Consider the following 18,160-nt stretch of genomic DNA (forward strand, 5'->3'; position numbering starts at 1 on the left):
GTGTGAGCAAGGTGGATGGGGAGAACCTGTTCCCATTGGAGAAAACCAGGAAACACCAATTTGAGGTGATCGGCCTCAAAATAACCGTAGGCAATGTGAGAAAAAAACCGTTTTATAGAGCGCGCGGTCCGGATCTGGAATGCACAGCCCGTGAATGTGGCAGGGCAGGTGGCTTTCAAAAGGAATTAGTACCTAAAGAGGACGAAATACCGGGTTATGAGGAAAAGGCAGGGAGTGGAACTAGCTGGGGTGCTCTTGCAGAGAGGTAACCCAGACACAATGGGCCAGGGGCTGTTTAGCACAGGGCTAAATCGCTGGCTTTGAAAGCAGACCAAGGCAGACCAGCAGCACGGTTCAATTCGGGTACCCGCCTCTCCGAACAGGCCCCGGAATGTGGCGACTAGGGGCTTTTCACAGTAACTTAATTTGAAGCCTGCTTGTGACAATAAGCAATTTTCATTTCATTTCAAATCACCTCTTCCTGTATTGTAACCATTTTATGATCAAGGAGTGGAAAACTTCACCTGCCTGGTCGAATCCCAGACCAGTTGGTGAAGTGTGAAACCCGACAATCCTTTTCTTGATAGTTGGTTTATTTGCACGAATGGGGCATTAACAGGTGCCTGCCTCCTACCTACCAAGACCAGTGTCCCATGACTATGTCCAGCTGCAGCTTGATTAGTCTTTCATAGCACTCCCAATTGGGACAGAGTTCCCAATTTTGGCGCGAGTCCCCAGGCATTAGTGAGGAGGACTTTGGATGGCAGCTGAGCCATCCAGGGTGTTGTGGGTCAGATGTAGACCAGACCAGGTAAAGAGGGCAGATTTCCTTCTCTGAACTAAATGCGTTTTTACAACCCAGCAGTTTCGCGATTATCATTATTGACACCAGCATTTTAATTCTGTTGGGAATTAGATCTGGTTTAAATGATCAATACTTGTATTTTTGGGTGTCGGAAATAAGGTAGAAATTTAAGCTTAATTTGCGTTTCATACCTGTGTGCTGAGAAAGGGTTAAAACTTTAGTTCGCTTCATGTTAAACAAAGGTGCCTGCATGTCTGTGGGTTTTGGTTTCACTTGAATCTGTGCCTGCATTGTAATTGAGGCTTTACGACGTGAAACCAATTGCAGGTTAAAAAAAAAAAGCTAGGCTGTCGCTTAGCAACCAGAGGCTCACCCTGGGATAGCAATAACTGAGTTAGTTGGAGGCTGGAACCAGAAAAGCTGGACACAAGGAAAGGAAACGCAGCAAGCAGATTTCCCAAAAGAACAGAGGCTGCCAGTTCAAGCTGAACAGTACAGGGATGTAGAAAACGGTCTTTCTTTATATGCGCTCAAGATACTTATCAGTCAATGCCCTTCACTTGTGCACTCTTAACCTTGACAATACAATTAACATTCCACTCACAGATGAGAGACAAAGTTTAAACAAATACACCAAGTAACAACTTGGTCTATTTGTTCCCCCGATTTTGGTCCTCGTTATTTTTGTCCCCCTCCAGTGTGTGAGTGTCAACAGAAGCTGTCAGCATGCATTGCCTGGGGTCACAGGTAAACAATGGCTGTTTGTTAGGGTCACAATGGTTTCTGAAGGCTTACGCCAGCAGGTGTTATTGTTTCCAGGTGCCAGCAAGTGCCCGCTTTACAAACCGCGAAATGCCAACAGTCCCCCCCGATGTTGACCCACAGTCATGACGACTGGGGGACTGTGACTAGACACTCCATTCTTCCACCATCACCTCCATCCTCCCCACTCCTTCCTCCCCCTCTTACTCTATCCCCATCTCCCTCCCCTCTCCCTCCGATCGACTCCTCCCCTCCCCCTCCTCCTCCATCCCGTCCTTCTCCATTCCTCTCCCCCTCCTCCTCTGTCTCCTCCCCCCCTCCTCTGCCGTCTCCTTCCCCACTCCTCCTCTGTCCCCTCCCCGTCTTCCTCCCTCCCCCCGGCGCTGGCCTCAGAGCGGGGCGTCTGCCTGGTGCCTGTGGAGCTGGGGTCCGGGCTGACCTGCTCTCCTCGACAAACTATGCCATGCAGCAGCAGTGATTAATGTGCGTTTCTATGAGGCCGATCTGAGGCACACTCCAGCACTAATTCAGCACTTGTGCCTTTTCTCTTCTCCTTCCAGTTACCTTGGCGACGGGCGTTTCCACCTGGAATCCATCATGATCGCGAACCCTGGTGTCCCGGCCTACAGGTGAGTGAGGGGCAGCTGCACTGAGGGTGGTTATGGGGAACGGAGTACAAGTGCCTCACGGAATTCGCCCTTTCGAAAGAAATGCGTCAACTCTGCTCGATTTTCGCTGTTAACTCTTTCACAGCCGCGGCCCGTCTGGATACAGCGCTTGAATTCTTCTGGTTGTTAGGCCCTTTCTGAAAGGCGCTTTTCCTCCTCTTGCCAATAGCTTGCTGAAAGTTCCCCTCACATTGTGTCTGATTCAGTCTTTGATGGACTTAGCGAAAAGGAAAAGCCAGCATTTACATCGTTGCTCCTCTCAAGAAATCGCGTCTCCAAGTACTTTGTGGGCAATTGGTAACTCTGATGGCTGTGCTTATTGTGGGCGAGAGTGGTAGCCATGTTCGTGCATGGTAAGATCACACCAACAGCAGTGACACAAAAGTCTGGTTCACCATTCTTCTTTTGGTTGAAGTCGGTCAGTTTTAAGTCGTCCGTTTCACATAAGTTTGAAGTACTAACACTTTTCATCGATTATCATAGAATTTACAGTGCAGAAGGAGCCCTTTCAGCCCATCGAGTCTGCACCGGCTCTTGGAAAGAGCACCCTACCCAAGAGTATCTCTCTCTCCCCCAGTTAGTGTGCGTATCTTTCTCTCCCCCAGTTAGTGTGCGTATCTCTCTCTCCAAGTTAGTGTGAGTATCTCTCTCCCCCAGTTAGTGTGAGTATCTCTCTCCCAGTTAGTGTGAGTATCTCTCTCTCCCCCAGTTAGTGTGAGTATCTCTCTCTCCCCCAGTTAGTGTGAGTATCTCTCTCTCCCCCAGTTAGTGTGAGTATCTCTCTCCCCCAGTTAGTGTGAGTATCTCTCTCCCCCAGTTAGTGTGCATATCTCTCTCTCCCCCAGTTAGTGTGCGTATCTTTCTCTCCCCCAGTTAGTGTGCGTATCTCTCTCCCCCAGTTAGTGTGGGTATCTCTCTCCAAGTTAGTGTGAGTACCTCTCTCTCCCCCAGTTAGTGTGCGTATCTCTCTCCCCCAGTTAGTGTGAGTATCTCTCTCCCCCAGTTAGTGTGCATATCTCTCTCTCCCCCAGTTAGTGTGCGTATCTTTCTCTCCCCCAGTTAGTGTGCGTATCTCTCTCCCCCAGTTAGTGTGAGTATCTCTCTCCAAGTTAGTGTGAGTACCTCTCTCTCCCCCAGTTAGTGTGAGTATCTCTCTCCCCCAGTTAGTGTGCGTATCTCTCTCCCCCAGTTAGTGTGCGTATCTCTCTCCCCCAGTTAGTGTGCGTATCTCTCTCCCCCAGTTAGTATGAGTATCTCTCCCCCCCAGTTAGTGTGAGTATCTCTCTCCCCCAGTTAGTGTGCATATCTCTCTCTCCCCCAGTTAGTGTGCGTATCTTTCTCTCCCCCAGTTAGTGTGCGTATCTCTCTCCCCCAGTTAGTGTGGGTATCTCTCTCCAAGTTAGTGTGAGTACCTCTCTCTCCCCCAGTTAGTGTGCGTATCTCTCTCCCCCAGTTAGTGTGAGTATCTCTCTCCCCCAGTTAGTGTGCATATCTCTCTCTCCCCCAGTTAGTGTGCGTATCTTTCTCTCCCCCAGTTAGTGTGCGTATCTCTCTCCCCCAGTTAGTGTGAGTATCTCTCTCCAAGTTAGTGTGAGTACCTCTCTCTCCCCCAGTTAGTGTGAGTATCTCTCTCCCCCAGTTAGTGTGCGTATCTCTCTCCCCCAGTTAGTGTGCGTATCTCTCTCCCCCAGTTAGTGTGCGTATCTCTCTCCCCCAGTTAGTATGAGTATCTCTCCCCCCCAGTTAGTGTGAGTACCTCTCTCTCCCCCAGTTAGGCTGAAGCATTTGTAACAATCTTCCACCAGAAATGCCGTGTGGTTGATCCATCTCGGTCTCGTCCAGGGGTCCCCAGCCTCACAGATGTCAGTCTTCAGCCAAAACGATTCGCTCCACGTGATATCAAGAAACGGCTGAAGGCATTGGACACTGGAAAGGCTGTGGGCCCTGATAATGTTCCGGCAATAGTACTGAAGACTTGTGCTCTGGAAGTTGATTCGTCCCCAGCGAAGCTGTTCCAGTACAGCTACAACACATGTGGAAAATTGCCCAGGTGCACACACGCAGCAGGACAAATCCAACCTGACCAATTATCGCTCCATCAGTCCACTCTGCATCATCAGCAAAGTTATTCACCTATGAAGGACTGAGGGGGAGAGATTACCTGTTGGGCTGGGTTGCTGGCTGTTGTGTTTGGGTTCCATTATATTGATGTGACTGTGATCTTCTTCATTCTGAGAGAGCGGACCGGCCCTCTGCTTTTCATAACTCGTCCAGCAGACAGACAGCATCTCTGACTCTGTGGAGCTCCCTCAGTAGAGCGCTGGAAATGTCAGCTTGCCTTTAGTGCTCAAATCCAGAGAAGAGGGTGGTACGCACTGAGCCCCGGCTGACACGTAACAATACAAGAAATTGTTAGCTCTCTCATTTTGTACTTTACACCAATGTAAGATGTTGCCTGTGGCAGTATCGTGTCTGAAGTGTGATGGTTGTCGACTCGGCGCAAGCGATCATTGATATTGTTTCCTTTCTTATTCACGGGACGTGAGCACCGCTGTTCAGGTTGATAGTTGTTGCCCATCATGCTAGATATGTATCAATCTCAACATTGCAACAGCGCTTTGGGATATCCTGAACTGGTGAAAGGTGCTATATAAATGCAGGCGTTTCAATATACAGGAAATGTAGAGATTTGTGCACAGCGAACTCAAACTAGCCAGTCGGTTGGTCACTCACCTGGGATCCCGTGATCTGCTTTTGCCACCATTGTAGCCTCCAGAATGGCAGGAAAGGTTAACAGTTCAAGCGCTAGGCGTCTGCAGCCTCCTGAGCCACTAATCTAATAAAGCTCTTCCTTTCTTACCAGGCTAATGATGTCTGTGTTGGTTATCAACCTGCTGTTAAACGAACAAAGCCAACAATAGCATCAAGCTTCGCGTACGAACAGGCAGGCAGGGCCTGCAGTGCGTCGGTGGATTTCCAATAGAACTGAATGATATTTCCCGTTTTAATCCCGCTGTTCCCGCAGCTAGGATCCTCAGAAACCCCTGCTTCAGTCATTATCTTTCCCTCAGTCAGAGAATGTCACTTACGAAGATGTGGTGCTGCGGCAGTGAAGTCCCAGTCACTTTTGGGCGGCTGATGAAACCTGAGTAAAGGGGATGCACTTTTTACAGCTCTCAGTTTACACTTTATTCTGTCTCGCACGCTTCAGTATTAAATTTGCAGTGAGCTAGCCCTGATTTCTCTTCTCTCCTGACTGAGATTTACACTAACCACAGCGATGATGGATTTGTAAAAAAAAAAACTCGCACTCGTAAGCCGCCTTAAGAGGTTTGGGAAATAGTTCACAGTGTGCCTGCCGTAAAGCACCTTCAAGTACAGTCACGGTGTTGGCAATTGCGACGCACAGCAAGATCCCAGAAACCAGTAGTGCTTCCCCATCTCCTTCGCATTGTGACCCCATTTTAATGCTTGAACATTGGTGAGACCCCAGAGCGAGGGCGGGGGTGCGGCGGGAGCGTTGTTGAGCGAGGGCGGATGGTTTTGTCCACAATAGGTTTGAAGAATCTGGATGTGTGTGTGTGTGGGCGGGGGGGGGGGGGCACAGTTCTGACAATTGCCTCTGCTGCCTCACAACCCCACATAAGAACCAGGAGCAGGAGTCGGCCATCTGGCCCCTCGAGCCTGCTCCGCCATTCAATGAGTTCATGGCTGATCTTTTGTGGACTCAGCTCCACTTTCTCGCCCGAACACTATAACCCTTTATTCCTTTATTCTTCAATAAAAACTATCTATCTTTATCTTGAAAATCTTTTTTTTTAAACAAACAATTTTATTGAGATATTTTAGGCATATAGAAACAGTGACATTGTACAGTACAAAAAAAAGAAGTCAAGACACACATTAAAATAGTGCAAACCACGGCTCTGTCCACGCAAGGACCTGTCTCAGTATCCCCCTACTTTACTCTACCCTACCCTTACCCCCCCCCCCCCCCGCCCCCCTTGCTGACGCTTAATCCTCTGCAAAGAAGTCAATAAATGGCTGCCACCTTCGGGCGAACCCTAGTAGCGAACCTCTCAAGGCGAACTTGACTCTCTCTAGGCCAAGAAAGCTCGCCATGTCCGATAGCCATACCTCAGCCCTCGGGGGCTTTGAGTCCCTCCATGCTAACAGTATTCGTCGCCAGGCTACCAGGGAAGCAAAGGCCAGAACGTCGGCCCCCCTCTCTTCCTGGACTCCCGGGTCCTCCGAAACACCAAAGACTGCCACCTCCGGGCTCGTTACCACCCCAGTTTTCAACACCCGGGACGTGACATCTGCGAATCCCTGCCAGTACCCCCTGAGTTTAGGGCACGACCAGAACATGTGTACATGGTTAGCCGGCCCTCCGGCGCATCGAGCACACTTGTCCTCCAGCCCGAAGAATTTGCTCATCCGGGCCACCGTCATGTGGGCCTGGTGCACGACCTCAAACTGGATCAGGCTGAGCCTGGCGCATGTTGCGGTCATGTTTACTCTGCTCAGGGCTTCTGCCCAGACACCGTCCTCCATCTCCCCCCCGAGCTCCTCTTCCCACTTAAGCTTCAGGTCCTCGGTCTGCGTATCCTCAGCTCCCATTAGCTCCTTGTAGACGTCTGAGACTCTCCCCTCTCCCACCTCTTCCCTAGAAACTACCCTGTCCTGCCTCCCCTTCGGCGGGAGACGTGGGAAGGACGGCACCATTCTGCGGACAAAATCCCGCACCTGAAAGTATCTAAAGTCGGTCCCTCTCGCCAGCCCAAACATGCTCGGAAAGCTCCCTTCCAGGAACAGATCCCCCATCCTCCCAATCCCTGCCCTCCTCCACAGTCGATAACCCCCGTCCATGTTCCCCGGGGCAAATCGGTGGTTGCCGCAGATTGGGGTCCACACCGATGCTCTTACCTCCCCTACGTGCCTCCTCCACTGGCCCCAGATCCGAAGAGCCGCCACCACTATCGGGCTGGTGGAGTACCGCGCCGGCGGGAGCAGCAGAGGTGCCGTGACCAAGGCTGCCCCTGCACGAAGCAGCCCCCATCCGCTTTTATCTTGAAAATCGTGATCGAACCCGCGATCCCAACGGGAGACGCAACCCACAGTTTGGGAACTGCTACTGTAAGCTGTGTGCTTGAGGTGGACAGCCATCTAATCTGCTTCTGGGAGTTTGATTGAGGGAGGAATGCTATTCCAGACCCAATGCTATTCCAGACCCTTCCTGTCGAGCTGACGCCAATCGCTAGGTCAGGCAGACAGGGCCTCCAACAATGTGAGACTCCCATCAGTGCTCCATTCAGTCTCAATGAGGGTTCTTTGATTGCTAATCTTCATGGGGGTATAGCATGGAACCCAAGGCACAGGAGGTCACAAGTACATTTTAAATCCCTGTTCTATTAATGTGCACGCATCTCAAGTTGCCATCACTTTTGGTATTGCGATTTAGGATTTATCTCCCAGTGAGGTAACAGCGCATCCGAAAGCCTCATCCAAACCTTCAGGCCCTGAAAACTCTTCAAGAGGACAAGTCAGCAAACACAGCACCCCGTGGCCTGCGCTGAGTGGATGTTGAATGAGGTCCGATTACTCTCCCGTCACTGTGTGAATTATTAATGTAGGTGAGCATGCATTTTCCCACCCTGTGGCCAGGGTAGGTCAACACGCCACTGTCCAGAACTACCCGACCACAGCACTATGGGAGCTCTAAAAGACTATTCACCTCACAGAAAGGTGATATGAATTGTTTGAAAGGTCGCTGAATGGTTAAAATGCTGTTTGCACAGTGCGTAGAAGTGAGTTGATATTCTCAGAGTGACCAAAATAAACTTGCACCAAGTGCAAAATATTTGGATGGTGGGCAGGGGAGGGTCACCATGGTGGAGTCGGCTTTGATACATTTACACCAGGCGGAGCCTCTCCGTCTTTCAGGGAGGGTAAACGTTCCCGCTGTGCCGATTGGATCGCCGGAAACATTTAATGGAGCAGCTTGGGGTCTCTGCCCGATGTCTCTCTTGGTAATTTGGGAAGCGACCCTGTTCCCCTCTCCAATTCACAAATAGCCAGGCAGCAGAGCTACTTCCCATAAGACATAGGAGCAGAATTAGGCCACTCGGCCCATCGAGTCTGCTCCGCCATTCAATCATGGCTGATATTTTTCTCATCCCCATTCTCCGGCCTGCTCCCCATAACCCCTGATCCCCTTAGTAATCAAGAACCTATCTATCTCTGTCTTAAAGACACCCAGTGATTTGACCTCCACAGCCTTCTGCGGCAAAGAGTTCACAGATTCACCACCCTCTCTGGCTGAAGAAATTCCTCCCGTTTTAAAGGATCGTCCCTTCAGTCTGAGATTGTGTCCTCTGCTTCTAGTTTTTCCTACAAGCGGAAACACCCTCGCCACGTCCACTCTATCCAGGCCTCGCAATATCCTTAAATTTCAATAGGATCCCCCCTCATCCTTCTGAACTCCCAACGAGTACAGACCCAGAGTCCTCAACCGTTCCTCATGGAACAAGCTCTGGATCCTTTCCAAATAATGGATTTGCAAATTGTAGTAACTTAACCTCAAAAGCATTTGATTTAAAGTTGAAGTTAATCTTCTTTAATACATTAAAATAACAACATTTAAAATACAGTATGGGTTCAAAAACAGGAGCAGCTCGCTAAACATCAACATCACATTAAAAGAATAGAATTAGAACTACCTGCAGTTAAATACTAATATACACATGATAGCACTTATAGAATCATAGAATCTCCACAGTGCAGAAGGAGACCATTCGGCCCATCGAGTCTGCACCAACACTCTGAAAGCGCACCTCACCCAGGCCCAAGCCTCGCCCTATCCCTGTAACCCCACCTAACCTTTGGACACTAAGGGACAATTTATCATGGCCAATCAACATAACCTGCACGTCTTTGGACTGTGGGAGGAAACCGGAGAACCCGGAGGAAACCCACGCAGACACGGGGAGGATGTGCAGACTCCGCACAGACAGTCATCCAAGGCCAGAATCGAACCAGGGCCCCTGGCGCCGTGAGGCAGCTGTGCCACCATGCTACCCTTGGCCCTACAAAACAGATATAGTTTTGAAAATTATTTAAAATCTAACTCGCATTGGATTCTGTTTCCTGTCAACATATCCTCAGACTGCTGGCTTGGAGGGACTCAAAGCCCCCGACGTCGGAGGCCTGGCTATCGGACATGGCGAGCTTCCTCGGGATGGAGAAAATTAAGTTCGCTCTGAGAGGGTCACTGTCAGGGTTCGCCCAGCTGTGGCCCCTGGTTCTGGGCCTACCAACCATCAGGAACATCCTTCCTGCATCTACCCTGTCCAGTCCTGTTAGGATTTTATAGGTTTCTGTGAGATCCCCCGTCATTCTTTTGAACTCCAGCGAATACAATCCTAACCGATTCAATCTCTCCTCATAGTCAGTCCTGTCATCAAAGGAATCAGTGTGGTAAACCTCTGCACTCCCTTTAGAGCAAGATCATCCTTCCTCAGATAAGGAGACCAAAACTGCACACAGTATTCGCGATGTGGCCTCATCAAGGCCCTGTATAATTGCAGCAAGACATCCCAACTCCTGTACGCGAAACCCCTCGCTATGAAGGCCAACATACCATATGCCGCCTTTACCACCTGCTGGACCTGCATGCTTACCTTCAGTGACTGGTGTACGAGGACACCCAGGTCCCACTGCACACTCCCCTCTCCTAATTTATGGCCATTCAGATAATAATCTGCCTTCACTGTCTGTGCGGAGTCTGCACATTCTCCCCGTGTGCGTGGGTTTCCTCCGGGTGCTCCGGTTTCCTCCCACCGTCCAAAGATGTGCAGGTTAGGTAGATTGGCCATGATAAATTGCCCTTAGTGTCCAAAATTGTCCTTAGTGTTGGGTGGGGTTACTGGGTTATGGGGATGGGGTGGAGGTGTTGACCTTGGGTAGGGTGCTCTTTCCAAGAGCCGGTGCAGACTCGATGGGCCGAATGGCCCCCTTCTGCACTGTAAATTCTATGATCTATGATTCCCTTTTCTGCTACCAAAGCGGATGACCTCGCATTTATCAAAAGTATATCACTTGATGACGTTGGCAATGGATTTAAATAAGATGCATAATCAAAACACAATTGAACCTGTAAACACTCCGTCGCCCAGGGTGGCCAACTCTCGCGGAGAAAATTAAGGGACGCCCTGGTATGGGGGCCCACCAGAGTTGGGGTGGGGGGGTGTTGCTGCTAGAGGTTCAACAGGGCCAAATGGGAGCAGAGCAGATACTGAGCATGCGAAAGATTTAAAGGTCCAAAATACAGGTAAGATAACGCCCGGGATGCATGCAACACGGGACAACGGGTTCAAGTGTGGGACAATCCTATAAAATAAATGACAATTGGTCACCCTGCTGTGGCCCAGCCCCCTCCCCGCTTTCGGGGAATGACCCAGAGCGAGACAGCTGATCCACTTTTCTTTCCGACGTGATATTAAACTGAGGCCTCGCCCGCCTATTCAGGTGGGCCCAACAGGTGGCACAGCCAGAAAAAGAGCAAAGTGCCCTGACCAATGTTGCTCCCTCAGCCGGCAGCGCCAGTAGACAATTTACCCGGGCGCTGACGTCAGTGAAAAAGGAGCTTCACCCAAAAGCGAAAGAAAGAGAGCGGAGGATTGCTCCCAGCCGCGTTGGGCGGTATTTCACGCAGGGTGCTGGGGATCGCCTAATGGAAATTCATCACCGAGGCAAACGCAGCAGCAACAAAACCCTTGCCCGGAGGAACAATCCCTCAACAGGTTCTTAAATTGTCCCGAGCCAATGAACTCGAGTGAAACTGTTATCAGTCACACAGTCGAAGATCTGACTATGACGATTGCATCAACGTTATGCTGAGCTCACACACGCCAGTATAAATAGCCTGGTCGCAAATTGTAGCTGCGTGCTTAACTACACCATTGACAGGGTATTGATTGCTGTATACCAGTGATATACTCATTAACTCGTACTTAGGTCCATCCTATTAACCTGCTAATGTGAATTTTAGTGCAGGGACATAACCTGTTAATGGGCTATTTAAAATTGTACCTATAACCTGTTAATGCGCTATTTAAGCACAACCCTATAATCTGTTACGATGACTTTTAAACATAGATCTGATGTGTTTCGGGAATATTTTGTGCTCTTAATGGCTAACCCTTTGTATCCCCACCACACACACACGCACTCTCTCTCTCTCTCTCTCACACACTCTCTCTCTCCCAGTTCTGCACATTCTCTCCGCTCTGTGTTGCTTTCTGCCCTGCTTTCTCTTTCCCTCTTTCTCCCACCCACACAGGCACATCATAATTGGCACATTCTGTTCAACCTGAGACTTCAAACAAGGAGGAGAAAATATTAGCATTTTATGGAGTGGGTGAGATTCTCCGCCTCGCGACGCCGCAAAGGCGGAGGATCGGGAGTCTGGCCAAAATGGAGGTCGGCGCAGATTCGGGCGCCGTGCTCCGGTTCCTCGCTGGTGGCGGTAACAAGTTTTTGCGGCCCCCGCAGGCGACGGCATGTAAAACCGTAATTTGCGAATATTTAAATGTGATTGGCGAGTTGGGACACACTGGCCAGGATTCTCCAAAATCTCGGCTCAGTGTTGATGCCGGCGTACACACCGGAGTGTTTCACGGCCGCGCCAACGGGCCTCCTGGCTCAGCGATTCAGCGGCCCACAGGGGGGCAGCACGGCGCCGGAGTGCTCCACGCAGGGCGGGCGCCGATACTCGCCTTGCACTGCCAGCTCGGCCGATCCCGTGCTGCCGACGCCGCGCGACATGGCGCAGCGGGCCTGCGCGGAAGAGGGTAGCCCCCGTCGCCCCCCAGATCGCGCGCGCCCACCGATCGGTAGACCCCGATCACGGGCCTGGCCGTCGTGGAGGCCCTCCGCGGAGTCTGATCCCCCCCCCCCCCAAACCAGGACGGCCACCGCGGCCGCGGGTCCGAGCTCCCGCCGGGTGGTTCCACGCCGGCGGAATTCGCCGGGAACTCGACCGCGGAGAACCGCGGCCCGAGGAGCTGCAGAGTTAACATCGAGCGTCGTACTTTGTCGATGTTTCTACTCGGTTCCCCAGAAGAACGTTTCGCAATGAATCGTTCCCTTGACTGACGGCTCCTGTCGGGAGTTTGTCTTTTTCTCTCTGGTGCTAATTGACCTCAAAGCTGCTGGAGAGGAGGAATCCACAGATTTGCCGTTTCCTTCTAAGTAACTTGTAAAAAAAAAAAGAACACACACAGCATAGTCAATTTGTAAAAGCCCAAGGGGACATTGATTAGATTGTTGACAGCTCATCTCAGCACCACAGTGCAGAGAACAAGGAACCACGGGACCAGCTGTGCGGTTGACATTACTTTTATCTAAGATGGTGGGAGCCAGGTGAGGAATGAGAATCTTTTGACTGTTCATCAAGGCCCTTGCATGATGGTTACATGGGCAAAAGGAGAAGGCCATTCAGCCCCACAAACCCCTATTCCTCCATTTAATGACAGGTCACGGTTTGTGGGACCAGTGCCAAATGGCGTTCGCCCGAGGCGAACAGATTGAATCCCAAAGCCTCAGTTACCTCGGGAATCTGCACATTAGACTGAGACTAGCTGCCTCGCTCTAATATGCAGATTTGCCAGGACAGAGCAAGACGTGCCAGATCATCGACATGGATACCACTATTACACGTGAGAACACCACCCAACAGGTACGCGGTACATACTCGTGCGACTCGGCCAACGTTGTCTACCTCCTACGCTGCAGGAAAGGATGTCCCGAAGCATGGTACATTGGCGAGACCATGCAGACGCTGCGACAACGAATGAACGGACATCGCGCGACAATCGCCAGGCAGGAATGTTCCCTTCCAGTCGGGGAACACTTCAGCAGTCAAGGGCATTCAGCCTCTGATCTCCGGGTAAGCGTTCTCCAAGGCGGCCTTCAGGACACGCGACAACGCAGAATCGCCGAGCAGAAACTTATCGGCAAGTTCCGCACACATGAGTGCGGCCTCAACCGGGACCTGGGATTCATGTCCCATTACATTCACCTCCCACCATCTGGCCAGCGAAACCCTACCAACTATCCTGGCTTGAGACAATTCACACCTCTTTAACCTGGGGTTACCCCATCTCTGGATCTGTAATGACTTAATTACCTGCAAATGCTCGCATTCTAAGCATTGTCTGGCATCTTTGAATCTGGAACATACCTCTCCATTCACCTGAGGAAGGAGCAGTGCTCCGAAAGCTAGTGATTTGAAACAAACCTGTTGGACTTTAACCTGGTGTTGTAAGACTTCTTACATAATTTTGTACACCTCAGTCAGGTCCCCCCCTCAGCCTTCTCTGTTCCAAGGACAACCACTCCAGCTTAACCAGCCTCTCTTCACAGCTGTAACACTCCAGCCCGTCTCAAGTAAAAATCTATCAACCTTGGATTTAAAATTATTAAGATGTGGAGATGCCGGCGTTGGACTGGGGTGAGCACAGTAAGAAGTCTCACAACATCGGAGCCCCCCCCCCCCTCCCCCCACAGGCCGCCCCCCCCCTTCCACGATGAGTTCCCGCCGGCTGAGAACAAGTATGGACGGCGGCAGCGGGACTCGGCGTTCTTGCGACGGCCGCTCGGACCATCCCGGGCCGAGAATCAGCAGGGGTGCCGCGTAGAGCAGCCTCCGACCGGCGGCGTGCCAACCACGCCGGCACCAATGGCGGTGTCGGAGCGACGTGGCGCGATTCGCGCCGGTCGCGGGGATCCTCCGGCCCGGCCCCGGGCTGAGAGAATCCCGCCCTGCATTTCCAGTTACGTTCCTTTGAAATGAGTCAGTAAAGAAACGATCATTGCTCCGTGGCTGCAGAGCAGCTCCGGGATGTTTGATTAAACCTGTTTTTTTAAATTTAGAGGCCCCAATTATTTTTTTTACCCCAATTAAGGGGCAATTTAGCGTGGCCAATCCACCTAACCTGCACATCTTTGGGTTGTGGGGGTGAGACCCACGCAGACATGGGGAGAATGTGGGAAACTCCACACGGACAGTGACCCAGGGCCGGGATTCGAACCCGGGTCCTCAGCGCCGCAGTCCCAGTGCTAACCACTGCGCCACCTGCCGCCCCGATTAAACCTGTTTCGCTTCAGATTCCCGGGAAGCTCTGCTTCCAGGGGACCTCCGACTGACTGAGTTTGTATGGAATAGATGCTCTGGAGTGACAGGGTCAGAAGGAGGGAAATGCCTTTTTAGTTAATCCTCCAACAGAAAGGAGAAAACCATTTGGTGAAGTGAAGACGAGACATGACCATGTGTTTTTGGGGGGAATCTGTTGGTGATTATACCCGGACAGTATGCCAGCAGTCCGCGCACTGTGAGCACTATTCTAAAAGCTTATTCATGAGACCAAACTGTGGATCAATGTGACTTTTAGAAGAGAGGCTCATTGGGGAGATGGTGGCCGAGTGGCAATATCACTGGACTAGTAACCCAGAGGTCTTGTTTGATGTTCTGGGGACATGGGTTCAAATCCTACCATGGCAGCTGATGGAATTCTGGAGTTGAAAGTTCGTCTCAGCAATGGTGAGAATTCTCCCTCCGTGTACCCAAACAGGCGCAGGAATGTGGCGACTAGGGGCTTTTCACAGTAACTTTGTTGCAGTGTTAATGGAAGACTACTTGTGACAATAAGGATTATTTATTTCGTTTTTATTTATGAAATTGTCATCAATTGTCATTTAGGGAAGGAAATCTGCCGTCCTTACCTTATCTGGCCTACATGTGACTCCAGAACCCACAGCTCTTTGAAATGGCCTTTTGAGCAAGTCAGTCAATTCAAGGGCAATTAGGGACACGCAACAACTGCTGATCTTGACAGCGAAGACCACAACCCATGAAAGAAAAGGCTATTCTTGCCTTGAAGGTGGATGCAATAAGGCAGCCCCCTCAATTAGAAGAATGAGAGATGACCTCATTGAAATGCTCAAAATTCGAAGAAGACCTGGGAGAGTAACTGGGGCATTTTATTTTTTAAATGAGAGTACCCAATTCTTTTTTTTTTTCCAATTAAGGGGCATTTTAGGTTTGGGTTGTGGGGGTGAAACCCACACAGGCACGGGGAGAATGTGAAAAACTCCACACGGACAACGATCCGTAGCCGGGATCGAACCCGGGTCCTCGACGCCGTGAGGCAGCAGTGCTAACCACTGTGCCACCCCAACTGGGGCATTGACAACCCATCCCGAACTGCCCTTCAGAAACTGATGGCAAGACATCACATTGAACAGCTGCCAAGTAAACCCTGAGTCAGCCACAGCACCCCCCCCCCCCCCCCGGAGAGCCGTGAATGTTCAGTTATTGAGTTTATTCAAGTCAGAGATCAATAGATCTTTGGACACTCGGAGAATCAAGGGAATTGGGGATCAAGTGGATGTGCGGAGTTGAGGTAGAAGATTAGCCATGATCTTATTGAGGAAGTAGGCCTGTGTGGCCTACTCCTCCTCTTTCTTATGTAACGTTTATTGGGATCAAACCAGAGAACTACCAGTTACTGAGTGCGGCATTGGCAGGGAGCAAAACATTTCACAGAGCCGGTGCTCATTGAAAGATTACAGAGGCGATAGTCATTGTAGTTTTAGTGGAAATAAGGTCATGCCTTATGCATCTACTGGAGTTCTTTGAGGAGGTAATTCAATTAGTGCATCAGAGCTGCCCAATGAAAGTAATTTACTTAGATTTTCAGAAACCATTTGATAAAGGTCAGCATTTGAACGCTTTCAAAGGACATTAAAGAATGCGGAATTAATGAGAAATTAGCTAACTGGATTGAAAACTGATTTGGCAATTGAGATGGAAGGTGATAATAACGGCACAGAGCTCCATTCTGGGGAAAGGTGGGTTGAGGGGTGTGAGGGGGGGTGAGTAGCAACAACACAGCTTCTGAGAAAGCTTTTCTAAACCTGCTATTTGCAGGGAGGAAGAGTTGGGGTAGCTATTCTTCAGATTTGCTGATGATATCAGACAAAGTAACTGTGTGAAAGAGAGAAAGAGAATGGCACTATTCAGTGGGAGCTGGGAGAATTCTGGCAGATGGAAAATGGGACTCACTACTGATCCGTGTGGAACAGTGGCCGTTCCCCTGATTCATAAATGAAAGAATAAAGTGAGAACCTGTATTAATATAGCGCCTTTAACAACCTTGGAAATTCCGTCGGCACGATAGCACGGTGGTTAGCACTGTTGCTTCACAGCGCCAGGGTGCCAGGTTCGATTCCCCGCTGGGTCACTGTCTGTGCGGAGTCTGCACGTCCTCCCCGTGTCTGCGTGGGTTTCCTCCGGGTGCCCCGGTTCCCTCCCACAGTCCAAAGACGTGCAGGTTAGGTGGATTGGCCATGCTGAATTGCCCTTAGTGTCCAACAAGGTTAGGAGGGGTTATTGGGTTACGGGGATAGGGTGGAATTGAGGGCCGGTGGGTCGATGCAGACTCGATGGGCCGAATGGCATCCTTCTGCACTGTATGTGCTATGTATCTATGCTCCTTAAAACCTCCCTTTTTGAGGGCGGTACGGTGGCGCAGTGGTTAACACTGCTGCCTCACGGTGCTGTGGACCCGGGTTCGATCCCGGCCCCAGGTCACTATCCGTGTGGGGTTTGCACATTCTCCCCGTATTTCTGTGCGTTTCACCCCCACAACCCAAAGATGAAAATGAATGAAATGAAAATCGCTTATTGTCACAAGTAGGCTTCAAATGAAGTTACTGTGAAAAGCCCCTAGTCGCCACATTCCGGCACCTGTTCGGGGAGGCTGGTACGGGAATTGGACCGTGCTGCCGGCCTGCCTTGGTCTGCTTTCAAAGCCAGCGATTTAGCCCTGTGCTAAATAGAGATGTGCAGGGCAGGTGGATTGGCCACGATAAATAGCCCCTTTATTGGGTACTCTTAATTTTTTTTTAAAACCTCCCTCTTTGACCAAGCTGTTTGATCATCTGTCCTAATGGGCTCAATGTCAGTCTTCTTTAGCCTCCCCCCCGTGTTTCTTCGAAGCAAGCGCCTTTGGGAGTTTGTAAAACGCTGAAGGCGCTATCTAAATGCAAGTCATTATTATTGAACGGAAGCTCATCTTTTCTCCCTTTCGCATAGAGGCCTCAGCTACCTTTATCGCAGCGAAACTCGAAGATGGGTTCAGCAACTTGACACACACACACACAAAATCTTCACCTACTGTTCACTCATGCGTGAAATTATTTCCTCCAAAGAGTTAAACAACAGAAATGGGAAAATGTAAATCTCAGGCAGTCATGTCACAATCCAGCAGTTCTCCAGTGGTCAGCGGAATGTGTTTTCCCGGCAGTCGGTAATGAAAGATGTATGCGATCAGCTGTGATGACTGCACACTGGAAATATCCAACTAACGTCCACTCCGCCTGGGAATGGGGCAGAGCAGCGAGGGAGGCAGCTGAATCTCAGTCCTCATATTAGATTCTATTAACACCCGCTGTTCAAAGCACCGTGCCCGTTCACGGTGCCCAGGGTCAAAGCGCTGTGCTCTGTATATATCCCAGGTTTGAGTCCTTGGGATTGGCATGTAACCCAGAGGTTTGGTCCAAACCTAATGGTGAGGTCCATGCACCAACTTTGTCCTTTGGCCTCCGTCCTATTCCCATCGCAGCAGTTCTCCACCTGGTCCTCCTGTGACCCCCGAGGATATAAACTTCTCAAAGAAAACCGTCGCCTCCCTTGACAGCAGCTCGTGCCGCTAATGATTATATTATATTGACAGACAGGAAATGAATGGCTGCTCCTTTGAGGTCTGCCCCACACTCTTTGTGCCTGAAGCGGCAGCCACAACAACAACTTGTGCCTCGCAGGAAAGTTACGATGCAAAACTTGACACGTAAGGCGATGTCA

At 50.5% G+C, this 18,160-nt stretch overlaps 1 protein-coding gene across 2 annotated transcripts in view; it reads left to right on the top strand.

Annotated features, from left to right (window-relative positions):
• The window catches only part of dph1 (diphthamide biosynthesis 1), a 1,014,294-nt gene that overhangs the window by 663,571 nt on the left and 332,563 nt on the right, over positions 1–18,160 (top strand). For both annotated transcript variants that reach the window (XM_072469877.1, XM_072469878.1), the window contains one exon: positions 2,128–2,196. In XM_072469877.1, the coding sequence (XP_072325978.1) occupies positions 2,128–2,196 (69 nt within the window). The remainder of the gene's footprint in view (positions 1–2,127; positions 2,197–18,160) is intronic.

The sequence above is a fragment of the Scyliorhinus torazame genome, chromosome 12 (genome assembly GCF_047496885.1).
Source record: "Scyliorhinus torazame isolate Kashiwa2021f chromosome 12, sScyTor2.1, whole genome shotgun sequence".
Taxonomy (NCBI): Eukaryota; Metazoa; Chordata; class Chondrichthyes; order Carcharhiniformes; family Scyliorhinidae; genus Scyliorhinus; species Scyliorhinus torazame.